General features: G+C 40.6%; 1 protein-coding gene across 1 annotated transcript in view; it reads right to left on the bottom strand.

The window, feature by feature from the left end:
* Nucleotides 1-12,113: 12,113 nt before the first annotated feature.
* The window catches only part of LOC134444378 (NACHT, LRR and PYD domains-containing protein 3-like), a 42,701-nt gene continuing 36,572 nt past the window's right edge, over nt 12,114-18,242 (bottom strand). Inside the window, exons 8-9 of the mRNA XM_063193713.1 lie at nt 12,582-12,755; nt 12,114-12,263 (exon numbers count right to left, since the gene is read on the bottom strand). Of these exons, the coding sequence (XP_063049783.1) occupies nt 12,242-12,263; nt 12,582-12,755 (196 nt within the window). The 3' untranslated portion in view covers nt 12,114-12,241. The remainder of the gene's footprint in view (nt 12,264-12,581; nt 12,756-18,242) is intronic.

Below are 18,242 nucleotides of genomic sequence, written 5' to 3'. Positions count from 1 at the left end.
ATCTACCTCTGTGGTAACTGGTTAGTAACTATAGACTGTAGTGATCTACCTCTGTGGTAACTGGTTAGTAACTATAGTGATCTACCTCTGTGGTAACTGGTTAGTAACTGTAGTGATCTACCTCTGTGGTAACTGGTTAGTAACTATAGTGATCTACCTCTGTGGTAACTGGTTAGTAACTATAGTGATCTACCTCTGTGGTAACTGGTTAGTAACTATAGTGATCTACCTCTGTGGTAACTGGTTAGTATAGACTGTAGTGATCTACCTCTGTGGTAACTGGTTAGTATAGACTGTAGTGATCTACCTCTGTGGTAACTGGTTAGTATAGACTGTAGTGATCTACCTCTGTGGTAACTGGTTAGTAACTATAGTGATCTACCTCTGTGGTAACTGGTTAGTAACTATAGTGATCTACCTCTGTGGTAACTGGTTAGTATAGACTGTAGTGATCTACCTCTGTGGTAACTGGTTAGTAACTATAGTGATCTACCTCTGTGGTAACTGGTTAGTAACTATAGTGATCTACCTCTGTGGTAACTGGTTAGTAACTATAGTGATCTACCTCTGTGGTAACTGGTTAGTAACTATAGTGATCTACCTCTGTGGTAACTGGTTAGTATAGACTGTAGTGATCTACCTCTGTGGTAACTGGTTAGTATAGACTGTAGTGATCTACCTCTGTGGTAACTGGTTAGTAACTATAGTGATCTACCTCTGTGGTAACTGGTTAGTAACTATAGTGATCTACCTCTGTGGTCACTGGTTAGTAACTATAGACTGTAGTGATCTACCTCTGTGGTAACTGGTTAGTAACTATAGTGATCTACCTCTGTGGTAACTGGTTAGTAACTATAGTGATCTACCTCTGTGGTAACTGGTTAGTAACTGTAGTGATCTACCTCTGTGGTAACTGGTTAGTAACTATAGTGATCTACCTCTGTGGTAACTGGTTAGTAACTATAGTGATCTACCTCTGTGGTAACTGGTTAGTATAGACTGTAGTGATCTACCTCTGTGGTAACTGGTTAGTATAGACTGTAGTGATCTACCTCTGTGGTAACTGGTTAGTAACTATAGTGATCTACCTCTGTGGTAACTGGTTAGTAACTATAGTGATCTACCTCTGTGGTAACTGGTTAGTATAGACGATAGTGATCTACCTCTGTGGTAACTGGTTAGTAACTATAGTGATCTACCTCTGTGGTAACTGGTTAGTAACTATAGACTGTAGTGATCTACCTCTGTGGTAACTGGTTAGTATAGACTGTAGTGATCTACCTCTGTGGTAACTGGTTAGTAACTATAGTGATCTACCTCTGTGGTAACTGGTTAGTAACTATAGTGATCTACCTCTGTGGTAACTGGTTAGTATAGACTGTAGTGATCTACCTCTGTGGTAACTGGTTAGTAACTGTAGTGATCTACCTCTGTGGTAACTGGTTAGTAACTATAGTGATCTACCTCTGTGGTAACTGGTTAGTAACTATAGTGATCTACCTCTGTGGTAACTGGTTAGTATAGACTGTAGTGATCTACCTCTGTGGTAACTGGTTAGTAACTGTAGTGATCTACCTCTGTGGTAACTGGTTAGTATAGACTATAGTGATCTACCTCTGTGGTAACTGGTTAGTAACTATATTGATCTATCTCTGTGGTAACTGGTTAGTAACTATAGTGATCTACCTCTGTGGTAACTGGTTAGTATAGACTGTAGTGATCTACCTCTGTGGTAACTGGTTAGTAACTGTAGTGATCTACCTCTGTGGTAACTGGTTAGTATAGACTGTAGTGATCTACCTCTGTGGTAACTGGTTAGTAACTATAGTGATCTACCTCTGTGGTAACTGGTTAGTAACTATAGTGATCTACCTCTGTGGTAACTGGTTAGTATAGACTGTAGTGATCTACCTCTGTGGTAACTGGTTAGTAACTATAGTGATCTACCTCTGTGGTAACTGGTTAGTAACTATAGTGATCTACCTCTGTGGTAACTGGTTAGTAACTATAGTGATCTACCTCTGTGGTAACTGGTTAGTATAGACTGTAGTGATCTACCTCTGTGGTAACTGGTTAGTAACTATAGTGATCTACCTCTGTGGTAACTGGTTAGTAACTATAGTGATCTACCTCTGTGGTAACTGGTTAGTAACTATAGTGATCTACCTCTGTGGTAACTGGTTAGTATAGACTGTAGTGATCTACCTCTGTGGTAACTGGTTAGTATAGACGATAGTGATCTACCTCTGTGGTAACTGGTTAGTAACTATAGTGATCTACCTCTGTGGTAACTGGTTAGTAACTATAGTGATCTACCTCTGTGGTAACTGGTTAGTATAGACTGTAGTGATCTACCTCTGTGGTAACTGGTTAGTAACTATAGTGATCTACCTCTGTGGTAACTGGTTAGTAACTATAGTGATCTACCTCTGTGGTAACTGGTTAGTAACTATAGTGATCTACCTCTGTGGTAACTGGTTAGTATAGACTGTAGTGATCTACCTCTGTGGTAACTGGTTAGTAACTATAGTGATCTACCTCTGTGGTAACTGGTTAGTAACTATAGTGATCTACCTCTGTGGTAACTGGTTAGTAACTATAGTGATCTACCTCTGTGGTAACTGGTTAGTATAGACTGTAGTGATCTACCTCTGTGGTAACTGGTTAGTAACTATAGTGATCTACCTCTGTGGTAACTGGTTAGTAACTATAGTGATCTATCTCTGTGGTAACTGGTTAGTAACTATAGACTGTAGTGATCTACCTCTGTGGTAACTGGTTAGTAACTATAGTGATCTACCTCTGTGGTAACTGGTTAGTATAGACTATAGTGATCTACCTCTGTGGTAACTGGTTAGTAACTATAGTGATCTACCTCTGTGGTAACTGGTTAGTAACTATAGTGATCTACCTCTGTGGTAACTGGTTAGTATAGACTGTAGTGATCTACCTCTGTGGTAACTGGTTAGTAACTATAGTGATCTACCTCTGTGGTAACTGGTTAGTAACTATAGTGATCTACCTCTGTGGTAACTGGTTAGTAACTATAGACTGTAGTGATCTACCTCTGTGGTAACTGGTTAGTAACTATAGTGATCTACCTCTGTGGTAACTGGTTAGTATAGACTGTAGTGATCTACCTCTGTGGTAACTGGTTAGTAACTATAGTGATCTACCTCTGTGGTAACTGGTTAGTATAGACTGTAGTGATCTACCTCTGTGGTAACTGGTTAGTAACTATAGTGATCTATCTCTGTGGTAACTGGTTAGTAACTATAGACTGTAGTGATCTACCTCTGTGGTAACTGGTTAGTAACTATAGTGATCTACCTCTGTGGTAACTGGTTAGTAACTATAGTGATCTACCTCTGTGGTAACTGGTTAGTAACTGTAGTGATCTACCTCTGTGGTAACTGGTTAGTATAGACTGTAGTGATCTACCTCTGTGGTAACTGGTTAGTAACTATAGTGATCTACCTCTGTGGTAACTGGTTAGTAACTATAGTGATCTACCTCTGTGGTAACTGGTTAGTATAGACTGTAGTGATCTACCTCTGTGGTAACTGGTTAGTATAGACTGTAGTGATCTACCTCTGTGGTAACTGGTTAGTAACTATAGTGATATACCTCTGTGGTAACTGGTTAGTAACTATAGTGATCTACCTCTGTGGTAACTGGTTAGTATAGACTGTAGTGATCTACCTCTGTGGTAACTGGTTAGTAACTATAGTGATCTACCTATGTGGTAACTGGTTAGTAACTGTAGTGATCTACCTCTGTGGTAACTGGTTAGTAACTATAGTGATCTACCTCTGTGGTAACTGGTTAGTAACTATAGTGATCTACCTCTGTGGTAACTGGTTAGTAACTATAGTGATCTACCTCTGTGGTAACTGGTTAGTATAGACTGTAGTGATCTACCTCTGTGGTAACTGGTTAGTAACTATAGTGATCTACCTCTGTGGTAACTGGTTAGTAACTATAGTGATCTACCTCTGTGGTAACTGGTTAGTAACTAAAGACTGTAGTGATCTACCTCTGTGGTAACTGGTTAGTAACTATAGTGATCTACCTCTGTGGTAACTGGTTAGTATAGACTATAGTGATCTACCTCTGTGGTAACTGGTTAGTAACTATAGTGATCTACCTCTGTGGTAACTGGTTAGTAACTATAGTGATCTACCTCTGTGGTAACTGGTTAGTATAGACTGTAGTGATCTACCTCTGTGGTAACTGGTTAGTAACTATAGTGATCTACCTCTGTGGTAACTGGTTAGTAACTATAGTGATCTACCTCTGTGGTCACTGGTTAGTAACTATAGACTGTAGTGATCTACCTCTGTGGTAACTGGTTAGTAACTATAGTGATCTACCTCTGTGGTAACTGGTTAGTAACTATAGTGATCTACCTCTGTGGTAACTGGTTAGTATAGACTGTAGTGATCTACCTCTGTGGTAACTGGTTAGTAACTATAGTGATCTACCTCTGTGGTAACTGGTTAGTAACTATAGTGATCTACCTCTGTGGTAACTGGTTAGTAACTATAGTGATCTACCTCTGTGGTAACTGGTTAGTAACTATAGTGATCTACCTCTGTGGTAACTGGTTAGTAACTAAAGTGATCTACCTCTGTGGTAACTGGTTAGTAACTATAGTGATCTACCTCTGTGGTAACTGGTTAGTATAGACTGTAGTGATCTACCTCTGTGGTAACTGGTTAGTAACTATAGTGATCTACCTCTGTGGTAACTGGTTAGTATAGACTGTAGTGATCTACCTCTGTGGTAACTGGTTAGTAACTATAGTGATCTACCTCTGTGGTAACTGGTTAGTATAGACTGTAGTGATCTACCTCTGTGGTAACTGGTTAGTAACTATAGTGATCTACCTCTGTGGTCACTGGTTAGTAACTATAGTGATCTACCTCTGTGGTAACTGGTTAGTATAGACTGTAGTGATCTACCTCTGTGGTAACTGGTTAGTAACTGTAGTGATCTACCTCTGTGGTAACTGGTTAGTATAGACTATAGTGATCTACCTCTGTGGTAACTGGTTAGTAACTATATTGATCTATCTCTGTGGTAACTGGTTAGTAACTATAGTGATCTACCTCTGTGGTAACTGGTTAGTAACTATAGTGATCTACCTCTGTGGTAACTGGTTAGTATAGACTGTAGTGATCTACCTCTGTGGTAACTGGTTAGTATAGACTGTAGTGATCTACCTCTGTGGTAACTGGTTAGTAACTATAGTGATCTACCTCTGTGGTAACTGGTTAGTAACTGTAGTGATCTACCTCTGTGGTAACTGGTTAGTATAGACTGTAGTGATCTACCTCTGTGGTAACTGGTTAGTAACTATAGTGATCTACCTCTGTGGTAACTGGTTAGTAACTATAGACTGTAGTGATCTACCTCTGTGGTAACTGGTTAGTAACTATAGACTATAGTGATCTACCTCTGTGGTAACTGGTTAGTAACTATAGACTATAGTGATCTACCTCTGTGGTAACTGGTTAGTAACTGTAGTGATCTACCTCTGTGGTAACTGGTTAGTATAGACTGTAGTGATCTACCTCTGTGGTAACTGGTTAGTAACTGTAGTGATCTACCTCTGTGGTAACTGGTTAGTAACTATAGTGATCTACCTCTGTGGTAACTGGTTAGTATAGACTGTAGTGATCTACCTCTGTGGTAACTGGTTAGTAACTATAGTGATCTACCTCTGTGGTAACTGGTTAGTAACTATAGTGATCTACCTCTGTGGTAACTGGTTAGTAACTATAGTGATCTACCTCTGTGGTAACTGGTTAGTAACTATAGTGATCTACCTCTGTGGTAACTGGTTAGTAACTATAGTGATCTACCTCTGTGGTAACTGGTTAGTAACTATAGTGATCTACCTCTGTGGTAACTGGTTAGTAACTATAGACTGTAGTGATCTACCTCTGTGGTAACTGGTTAGTAACTATAGTGATCTACCTCTGTGGTAACTGGTTAGTAACTATAGTGATCTACCTCTGTGGTAACTGGTTAGTATAGACTGTAGTGATCTACCTCTGTGGTAACTGGTTAGTAACTATAGTGATCTACCTCTGTGGTAACTGGTTAGTATAGACTGTAGTGATCTACCTCTGTGGTAACTGGTTAGTAACTATAGTGATCTACCTCTGTGGTAACTGGTTAGTATAGACTGTAGTGATCTACCTCTGTGGTAACTGGTTAGTAACTATAGTGATCTACCTCTGTGGTAACTGGTTAGTAACTATAGACTGTAGTGATCTACCTCTGTGGTAACTGGTTAGTAACTATAGTGATCTACCTCTGTGGTAACTGGTTAGTATAGACTGTAGTGATCTACCTCTGTGGTAACTGGTTAGTAACTATAGTGATCTACCTCTGTGGTAACTGGTTAGTAACTATAGACTGTAGTGATCTACCTCTGTGGTAACTGGTTAGTAACTATAGTGATCTACCTCTGTGGTAACTGGTTAGTAACTATAGTGATCTATCTCTGTGGTAACTGGTTAGTATAGACTGTAGTGATCTACCTCTGTGGTAACTGGTTAGTATAGACTGTAGTGATCTACCTCTGTGGTAACTGGTTAGTAACTATAGTGATCTACCTCTGTGGTAACTGGTTAGTATAGACGATAGTGATCTACCTCTGTGGTAGCTGGTTAGTATAGACTGTAGTGATCTACCTCTGTGGTAACTGGTTAGTAACTATAGTGATCTACCTCTGTGGTAACTGGTTAGTAACTATAGTGATCTACCTCTGTGGTAACTGGTTAGTAACTATAGACTGTAGTGATCTACCTCTGTGGTAACTGGTTAGTATAGACTGTAGTGATCTACCTCTGTGGTAACTGGTTAGTAACTATAGTGATCTACCTCTGTGGTAACTGGTTAGTAACTGTAGTGATCTACCTCTGTGGTAACTGGTTAGTATAGACTGTAGTGATCTACCTCTGTGGTAACTGGTTAGTAACTATAGTGATCTACCTCTGTGGTAACTGGTTAGTAACTGTAGTGATCTACCTCTGTGGTAACTGGTTAGTAACTATAGTGATCTACCTCTGTGGTAACTGGTTAGTAACTATAGACTGTAGTGATCTACCTCTGTGGTAACTGGTTAGTAACTATAGTGATCTACCTCTGTGGTAACTGGTTAGTAACTATAGTGATCTACCTCTGTGGTAACTGGTTAGTAACTATAGTGATCTACCTCTGTGGTAACTGGTTAGTAACTGTAGTGATCTACCTCTGTGGTAACTGGTTAGTAACTATAGTGATCTACCTCTGTGGTAACTGGTTAGTAACTATAGACTGTAGTGATCTACCTCTGTGGTAACTGGTTAGTATAGACTGTAGTGATCTACCTCTGTGGTAACTGGTTAGTATAGACTGTAGTGATCTACCTCTGTGGTAACTGGTTAGTAACTATAGTGATCTACCTCTGTGGTAACTGGTTAGTATAGACTGTAGTGATCTACCTCTGTGGTAACTGGTTAGTAACTATAGTGATCTACCTCTGTGGTAACTGGTTAGTATAGACTGTAGTGATCTACCTCTGTGGTAACTGGTTAGTAACTATAGTGATCTACCTCTGTGGTAACTGGTTAGTAACTATAGTGATCTACCTCTGTGGTAACTGGTTAGTATAGACGGTAGTGATCTACCTCTGTGGTAACTGGTTAGTAACTATAGACTGTAGTGATCTACCTCTGTGGTAACTGGTTAGTAACTATAGTGATCTACCTCTGTGGTAACTGGTTAGTAACTATAGACTGTAGTGATCTACCTCTGTGGTAACTGGTTAGTATAGACTGTAGTGATCTACCTCTGTGGTAACTGGTTAGTATAGACTGTAGTGATCTACCTCTGTGGTAACTGGTTAGTATAGACTGTAGTGATCTACCTCTGTGGTAACTGGTTAGTAACTGTAGTGATCTACCTCTGTGGTAACTGGTTAGTATAGACTATAGTGATCTACCTCTGTGGTAACTGGTTAGTAACTATAGTGATCTACCTCTGTGGTAACTGGTTAGTATAGACTGTAGTGATCTACCTCTGTGGTAACTGGTTAGTAACTATAGTGATCTACCTCTGTGGTAACTGGTTAGTAACTATAGTGATCTACCTCTGTGGTAACTGGTTAGTAACTATAGTGATCTACCTCTGTGGTAACTGGTTAGTAACTATAGTGATCTACCTCTGTGGTAACTGGTTAGTAACTATAGTGATCTACCTCTGTGGTAACTGGTTAGTATAGACTGTAGTGATCTACCTCTGTGGTAACTGGTTAGTATAGACTGTAGGTATCTACCTCTGTGGTAACTGGTTAGTAACTATAGTGATCTACCTCTGTGGTAACTGGTTAGTAACTATAGTGATCTACCTCTGTGGTAACTGGTTAGTAACTATAGTGATCTACCTCTGTGGTAACTGGTTAGTAACTATAGTGATCTACCTCTGTGGTAACTGGTTAGTATAGACTGTAGTGATCTACCTCTGTGGTAACTGGTTAGTAACTATAGTGATCTACCTCTGTGGTAACTGGTTAGTAACTATAGTGATCTACCTCTGTGGTAACTGGTTAGTATAGACTGTAGTGATCTACCTCTGTGGTAACTGGTTAGTAACTATAGTGATCTACCTCTGTGGTAACTGGTTAGTAACTATAGTGATCTACCACTGTGGTAACTGGTTAGTAACTATAGTGATCTACCTCTGTGGTAACTGGTTAGTAACTATAGACGATAGTGATCTTCCTCTGTGGTAACTGGTTAGTATAGACTGTAGTGATCTACCTCTGTGGTAACTGGTTAGTAACTGTAGTGATCTACCTCTGTGGTAACTGGTTAGTATAGACTATAGTGATCTACCTCTGTGGTAACTGGTTAGTAACTATAGTGATCTACCTCTGTGGTAACTGGTTAGTAACTATAGTGATCTATCTCTGTGGTAACTGGTTAGTATAGACTGTAGTGATCTACCTCTGTGGTAACTGGTTAGTATAGACTGTAGTGATCTACCTCTGTGGTAACTGGTTAGTATAGACTGTAGTGATCTACCTCTGTGGTAACTGGTTAGTATAGACTGTAGTGATCTACCTCTGTGGTAACTGCATTAACAATAGAGAAAACTAGCTGTGCCCAGACCAAAACAATCCCTAACCCTAACCTGTCAGTAAGAATATTTTGAATATTTGAAATGAGAAAAATCCTGAGAAAACACAAGACTGTGGAAACATAGAGCTGTGAGAGTATAGAGAGAGCACTTCTGTGTGTCCATCACGGAAAATAATTCTGTGTCCAGGAGCACAGAATTTTTGGAGATCATGTTGCAGTGTATGTGTGTGTGTGTGTGTCATTAGATCAAGGGTCCCCAAACTAAGGCCCGGGGGCCGGATGCGGCCCGCCACGCCCCTTTGACCGGCCCTCCACCTCTCTGCACCTCACCATTTGAACTGCCCCAAAGAAGCAATCCTATCTTGTCTTGATAGTTTCTCATCTCACTGTAATATAAACAGGCCTACCATTTCTATTGTATCACTCATAAACTGTCAATCACCATATTTTTCTAACCTTTCCTTGGTACTTTTACATTAGAATTTAATAGGAATACCTGTGGTATTTCAAATTGAAAAACATGTGAAGTACTCACTTTTTTGCAAATCACTTGTAATGAACTATTTTGTGCTAGAAATTATGGTTACAACAGGCAGTGTCCTAGTATAAAGCCCACATGAGCCCACATGATTGATCCCGGCCCCTGATCACAGTCAGGAATGATAGTGTGGCCCCCAGAGAAAAAAGTTTGGGGACCCCTGCATTAGAGTGTTTGCAGTGTTGTTCAAACGCTCATTAAACTCCCAATACCAGCCATTACCAGCTGACACACACACGCGCGCACGCACACGCACGCACGCACGAGGGAGATAGTGAAAAAAAATCCTGAGCCAGAACTTTTTCCCCTGCTCAAATGACGACGACAAGATACTGCATAGTGACGTAACGTAGGCCTATTTTTTTGACACATTATTCAAACATTTAAAGGGGTATGCCACTATTTTGGGGCTTAATACAGTTAAAATCGTTGGCTGGGGTTTATAAAGGTGGTAAAGTGTCTTATTTTTCATGTTAAGCGTTGTCTTGCTGTAAGACAAGTCAAAAGAGGGAATATGTCGCTAAGCTAGTGAAAGTCAATGTATCCGTGTAGCATTGTAGCATGCTACACGGATACATTGACTTTCACTAGCTTAGCGACATATTCCCTCTTTTAACTTGTCTTACAGCAAGACAACGGCTTACATGAACAATAAGACACTTTACCAACGATTTAACTGTATTAAGCCCCAAAATAGTGGCATACCCCTTTAATAGTGTATGACCATTATTCAAGCCTGATAGTAGAAGAAATCCCTGAACCTGTAACACTTTCTGAGATAAGAATAACCGAATGGCTAATTATTATCAATGTTTTTATTTTTGCAAACTCTGTCAAGCCTGAAATCAGTCATGGAGCCTGAAAACTATTAGCCCTGTATACAGGATGTGTGACCTGTTTTTGGGTTGCAACTTGTTTTTTGGCTGGGCAGTGTACTGTACCGTATATACAGGAATTTCCTGAATCCGCTCCCAGCCTGGATACCTACTGTACCTAGTGCTGGTAAGATGGCCACCATGAGAGTGCCACAATGATATTGTTGGAAAAAACACCCAGACATTGTATGAACTTTAACATTAAGTTTATTAAAAATGATTGCAGTGGTTAAAACAAATCTGTTGGTAAGACATATATTCACAGATTTTCTAAATATATCACATCTTTCCCTAACAATAAAGACTATTAATTTGTTGACACTACGTAATGTCAATCATGTAATATTGCCTTAAACACGGTTTACCTGAACTGACAACAGGATTATAATCAATTTAAACACACATTGTTGACGTGGCTGCTTACAACCACTTCGCTCCTCACAGCAATAATGAGTACACCCCTTTTGAAGAGTAATATTTTGCTTACAATGGGAAAGGTTAATAATATGTACATAGTGTACATATTTTTCCACTTTGGTGAAATCATGCGGTGCAACAGCAAGTAGGCCTACACACCAATGTAAAACAACATTAGAAAAATAAATGAACATGTTTAATATTTAGGCCTAATAGAAATATTATAAACAGTGGCAGCACAATTCCTCTATTAGCACATGATCAAATATAGTGACGACAAAGTTGTTTAAAAGACAAATTCCGCTTTAAAGAATATTTCAGCATTCATTTATTCATTTGTGCATATTAATAAATGGAGAGGGGTGACATAACAGTACTTACATAACAGTGATCACAGTGATTACAGTCACAAAAGTGTATACATTATTATTATGACATATTACAGGAGCCTGCTATGGTTTTGACATGACTTCCAGTGGTTTCCCTTGGCTTTGAATTAACACCAGAGCCTATGTTATAATCTTACTGTCGCAGGGCCTATGTTATAATCTTACTGTCACCAGAGCCTATGTTATAACCTTACTGTCACCAGAGCCTATGTTATAACCTTACTGTCACCAGAGCCTATGTTATAACCTTACTGTCACCAGAGCCTATGTTATAACCTTACTGTCATCAGAGAATATGTTATAACCTTACTTTCACCGGAGCCTATGTTGTAACTTTACTGTCACCAGAGCCCATGTTATAACCTTACTGTCACCAGAGCCTATGTTACAATCGTACTGTCACCAGAGCCTATGTTATAACCTTACTGTCACCAGAGCCTATGTTATAACCTCACTGGCACCAGAGCCTATGTTATAATCTTACTGTCTTGGTGACAGTAAAGTTATAACGTAGGCTCTGGTGCCAGTAAGGTTATAACGTAGGCTCTGGTGGCAGTAAGGTTATAACATAGGCTCTGGTGACAGTAAGATTATAACATATGCTCTGATGACAGTAAGGTTATAACATGGGCTCTGGTGACAGTAAGGTTATACCATAGGCTCTGGTGACAGTAAGGTTATAACATGTTATAACCTTACTGTCACCAGAGCCCATATTATAAACCAGAGCCTACGTTATAACTTTACTGTCACCAAAATTGTAAACGCTATATCTTAATTTGTTACTAAAGGCTCTCGGTAATGTCATATCAATGTTGTTATGATGTGGTTGAGTATTTTCAGCAAAGAGTGAATAGGCCCGCCGGCGACCCCATCTGCACTAAGAGGCTACTTCCCAGGGTTTTCCAAGCTGAAAAAGGAATTAAAAACACAAAGATGTGACAATAAGGTATACAGGTATTAGGGTATGACTGCCAATTTAGCAACAGATTACTGACATAGACAGACAGGTAATGAGTGATTAAGGTGGTTAAAGTGTGATGCTGTCACATTGCCGGGAATACACTGATATTATAAATAATAATAATAAGATAATTATGATTTTTTTTCAACGGTAATAGAAATTATTTCAATTATTTCAGTATTTCTCAAGACCAATAACTAACAATCTCTGTCAGTTAACAATCACTGAAATATTGCACACATGATGTTGCATGGTTTTACTTACTGTAATTTCTCAAGTCTGTAGTTTGGGTCTTCCACCAGAGCAGAGATCTGCTTCACACCAGAGTCTCCTAGTTTATTATTATCCAGATCCAGCTCTCTCATGTGTGAGGGGTTTGATGCCAGAGCTGATGTCAGATGAGCACAGCCCAGTTCTGTTACACTGCAACGCCTAAGACTAGAGAGGGAGAGAGAGAGAGAGAGAGAGAGACAGACAGACAGACGGAGAGAGACAGACAGAGAGAGAGTCAGAGAGACAGTCAGACAGTCAGACAGTCAGACGGAAAGACAGAGCACTGCATTAAAGTTACTCAAAGGCTCATGCAGACACACATTGATCACAATAACTGAAACGAATATGTGTACACAACCACTGGTATTGACATACACAAACGTCTGTTTTGAAGGGACACACCACCCCCAGGTGCACAGTCCAGGAAGCACAATGACAAATATCATGTATGCAGGTAGTACTGCCGTGGAGGTAGGCACACTATGGACACACACACACACACACACACACACACACACACACACACACACACACACACACACACACACACACACACACACACACACACACACACACACACACACACACACTCACCTCTTTGTTGACACTACGTAATGTCAATCATGTAATATTGCCTTAAACACGGTTTACCTGAACTGACAACAGGATTATAATCAATTTAAACACACATTGTTGACGTGGCTGCTTACAACCACTTCGCTCCTCACAGCAATAATGAGTACACCCCTTTTGAACAGTAACATTTTGCTTACAACGGGAAAGGTTAATAATTACCTTAAATTACACATATTTTTCCACTTTGGTGAAATCATGCGGTGCAACAGCAAGTACACCCCAATGTAAAACAACATTAGAAAAAGACATGAACATGTTTAATATTTAATAGAAATATTATAAACAGTGGCAGCACAATTCCTCTATTAGCACATGATCAGATATAGTGATGACAAAGTTGTTTAAAAGACGAATTCCGCTTTAAAGAATATTTCAGCATTCATTTATTCATTCATGCATATTAATAAATGGAGAGGGCGACATAACAGTACTTACATAACAGTGATCACAGTGATTACAGTCACATGAAAGTATATACATTATTAAGACATATTACAGGCGCTTGCTATTGTTTTGACATGACATCCAGTGGTTTCCCTTTGCTTTGAATTAACCGCTTAGCATAGAGCCTATTTATAACCTTACTGTCACCAGAGCCTATAACTTTACTGTCACCAGAGCCTATGTTATAACCTTACTGTCACCAGAGCCTATGTTATAATCTTACTGTCACCAGAGCCTATGTTATAACCTTACTGTCACCAGAGCCTATGTTATAACCTTACTGTCATCAGAGAATATGTTATAACCTTACTTTCACCGGAGCCTATGTTGTAACTTTACTGTCACCAGAGCCCATGTTATAACCTTACTGTCACCAGAGCCTATGTTACAATCGTACTGTCACCAGAGCATATGTTATAACCTTACTGTCACCAGAGCATATGTTATAACCTTACTGGCACCAGAGCCTACGTTATAACGTTACTGTCACGAAAATTGTAATGGCTATGTCTTAGACTATTACTAAAGGCTCTCTGTAATGTCATAGCAATGTTGTTATGATGTAGTTGAGTATTTTCAGCAAATAGTGAATAGGCCCGCCGGCGACCCCATCTGCACTAAGAGGCTACTTCCCAGGGTTTTCCAAGCTGAAAAAGATATTAAAAACACAAAGATTTGACAATAAGGTATACAGCTATTAGGGTATGACTGCCAATTTAGCAACAGGTTACTCACATAGACAGACAGGTAATGAGTGATTAAGGTGGTTAAAGTGTGATGCTGTCACATTGCCGGGAATACACTGATATTATAAATAATAATAATAGTATAATTCTGATTTTTTTTCAACTGTAATAGAAATTATTTCAATTATTTCAGTATTTCTCAAGACCAATAACTAACAATCTCTGTCAGTTAACAATCACATAAATATTGCACACATGATGTTGCATGGTTTTACTTACTGTAATTTCTCAAGTCTGTAGTTTGGGTCTTCCACCAGAGCAGAGATCTGCTTAACTGCTGAGGCTCCTAGTTTATTCTTATCCAGATACAGCTCTATCAGGTGTGATGAGGGGTTTGATGCCAGAGCTGATGTCAGATGAGCACAGCCCTCTTCTGTTACACTGCAAGCCCTAAGGCTAGAGAGAGAGAGAGAGACAGAGAGAGAGAGACAGACAGACAGAGAGTGAAAGGGAGAGACAGACAGAGAGAGAGTAAGAGAGACAGTCAGACAGTCAGACAGTCAGACGGAAAGACAGAGCACTGCATTAAAGTTACTCAAAGGCTCATGCAGACACACATTGATCACAATAACTGAAACGAATATGTGTACACAACCACTGGTATTGACATACACAAACGTCTGTTTTAAAGGGACACGCCACCCCCAGGTGCACAGTCCAGGAAGCACAATGACAAATATCATGTATGCAGGTAGTACTGCCGTGGAGGTAGGCACACTATGGACACACACACACACACACACACACACACACACACACACACACACACACACACACACACACACACACACACACACACACACACACACATACACACACACACACACACACACAGTGCGTCTTAAAGGGACAGTTTGGTCAATTTCAACATGCAGTTGTATTGCTCACGCTACCCTTGACTTGTCAGTACCTGGTGATGCCACATTTTTCGGCTCAGCCCTTTCCGAGATATGAGCAATTGTAATGGGGGCAGCGTTTGTTTACATTTTTAAAAAATTAAACATAGGCCAAATCCAAATATTTTCCCAAAAGGTACTGCTGTTTGCTAGTTGTCTGCTGATGTTTTATAACCTTTTGGATGTTTTTGGAAATAAATAAAAATGTTTTTTTGAAATGTAAACAAAGAGCTGCCCCCATTACAATGACCAGGATCTCGGAAACGGCTGAAGAAGAAGAAAAACAAATCTCAGGCACTGACAAGTCCAGGGTAGTGTGAGCATTATAACTGCATGTTGAAATTGACCAAACTGTCCCTTTAACGGCAGAGTCAGACATGATGCAGAGTTAACGCCAGAGTCAGACATGATGCAGACAAAACAACAATATGATGCAGATAAAATGCCTACACGATGCAGACAAAACACCAGAGTCAGACATGATGCAGACAAAACACCAGAGTCAGACATGATGCAGACAAAACACCAGAGTCAGACATGATGCAGACAAAACACCAGAGTCAGACATGATGCAGACAAAACACCAGAGTCAGACATGATGCATGCAGACAAGCCAGAGTCAGACATGATGCAGACAAAACACCAGAGTCAGACATGATGCAGACACAACACCAGAGTCAGACATGATGCAGACAAAACACCAGAGTCAGACATGACAGACAAAACACCAGAGTCAGACATGATGCAGACAAAACACCAGAGTCAGACATGATGCATGCAGACAAGCCTGAGTCAGACATGATGCAGACAAAACACCGGAGTCAGACATGATGCAGACAAAACACCAGAGTCAGACATGATGCAGACAAAATGCCAACATGATGCAGACAAAATGCCAGAGTCAGACACACGTTCCATGATGCTCAATGTTCAGAGCAGTAGGAAGTGATATACTCCAAAGTGAAGTGAATAGGAATGCAGTGTGTTCACCAAATACTCACACACTCACACACACACGCACACACGCACGCACACACGCACACACACACACACACACACACACACACACACACACACACACACACACACAACACACACACACACACACACACACACACACACACACACACACACGCACACACACACACACACACACACACACACACACACGCACACACACACACACACACACACACACACACACTAGAAGTAATCCATATTGTGATATTCTTTTCCCCACATCACCCAGCACTAGTGGATGTGGTGCAGGAGTGAGACACATGGCAGCACAGAGTGCAGAGTTAACGCCAGAGTCCAACATGATGCAGACAAAACACCAGAGTCAGACATGATGCAGACAAAACACCACAATCAGACATGATGCAGACAAAACACCAGAGTCAGACATGATGCAGACAAAACACCAGAGTCAGACATGATGAAGACAAAACACCAGAGTCAGACATGATGCAGACAAAACACCAGAGTCAGACATGATGCAGACAAAACACCAGAGTCAGACATGATGCAGACAAATCGCCAGCATGATGCAGACAAAACACCAGAGTCAAACACAGTGACGGACTGGGATAGAGAAACGGCCCTGGCATTTTGACCCACAACGCGGCCCCGCGGCCCCAAGACCCCCCAGTAGCGCCCCCCCCCACACCCCACCCCACGCACACACAGACAGAGAGAGAGAGACACACACACACACACCACTTCGCGGAAGTTGCAACAACTTGGTGACCGCGCACCACATGAAAACACATTGGTAAACACAAGGTGCATCCTGATCCTACTAGAACTAGGTGCATGGTGCATCCTACACGTCGAAAACGGTGCGTTATAACAAGCGCACTCTGCACTCGTTGGCCCGCCCCACACAGAGAGAAATTGTGACTATTAATGAAATAGTAGGCCTAGTAAACACTGAAGTGTTCAACGTGCATCAACGTGCCTACACACACACACTATAAAATCAATGAACCAACCACTTTTGATGTCCGCTTTGCTCTCGCACCGCTTCTTTACGCAAAAGCCCCTTCTTAACGCTGGACAGTGGCCCAGCTATATGATGACAAGACTATGAGTGGGAGTCAGTCCAACTTCTATGCTAACCAGTCCAGAGCTGAACGCAAAACAACATACCGTAGGCTACATCGATATGGCTACTAAAATGTATTTCAGCAAGACAAGCCACCAATTCGAGAGCCCATTACCAAGTCATGAAGTTAAGAATAAGCTTACAGTACGAATAAGAAAAACTATAACAGCCCCCAGATTACCACAAGCTAAAAAGGTTTACAGATCACATCACCTTGGCTAGTAGCGAGACTAGCCACGGACTGGCTTATGACAGTAGAAACGCGACCTTACGTGAAATAAAAAAAAGTGTCACGGCGGACACAAACAATGTTTATTAATGGAAATCCTTCAGCCCTACCTGGTCTTATTCGTAGCGTCGGGCGGTGCAACACATCTTCTAATATCCATATTTGTGTGGGCGAGAGAGACAATTGCTATTCCATGTGTGAATGGCCTTGTGATTTCTTGGCGATTGCAGAGACAAAACAACACACTTCTTCATGGTCTTCTTCCAAGCAAGCCAAGAAGCTGGCATAATAGATACTAAGACATAGATTCGAACAGAACACCGTGTTTTCAGTGACAACAACCTTGAATTTATGGGACACTTCTTGTCCGCCACACACCGCAATGCTCACAGGAAGTTTATCGTCAGTCACTAGGGAAACGGAGGACTGAACTGATTAAGAAAATACCTGAAAAGACCACAAGATGGCAGCATCTCACCGCGTAGTGACCACCAAACACCTCCACAAGTCAAGTCAAATGTGCTATCAATTTCCATTGCCGCTCCCCCTTCTTTCGTTTAATTCCTCCTCTTCCTGGACCTTCATTAATTTTTC

The sequence above is a fragment of the Engraulis encrasicolus genome, unplaced genomic scaffold, assembly GCF_034702125.1.
Source record: "Engraulis encrasicolus isolate BLACKSEA-1 unplaced genomic scaffold, IST_EnEncr_1.0 scaffold_53_np1212, whole genome shotgun sequence".
NCBI classification, from domain to species: domain Eukaryota; kingdom Metazoa; phylum Chordata; class Actinopteri; order Clupeiformes; family Engraulidae; genus Engraulis; species Engraulis encrasicolus.
The sequence above is the reverse complement of the archived record's forward strand: the minus strand, read 5'-3'. Positions and strand labels throughout refer to the sequence as shown.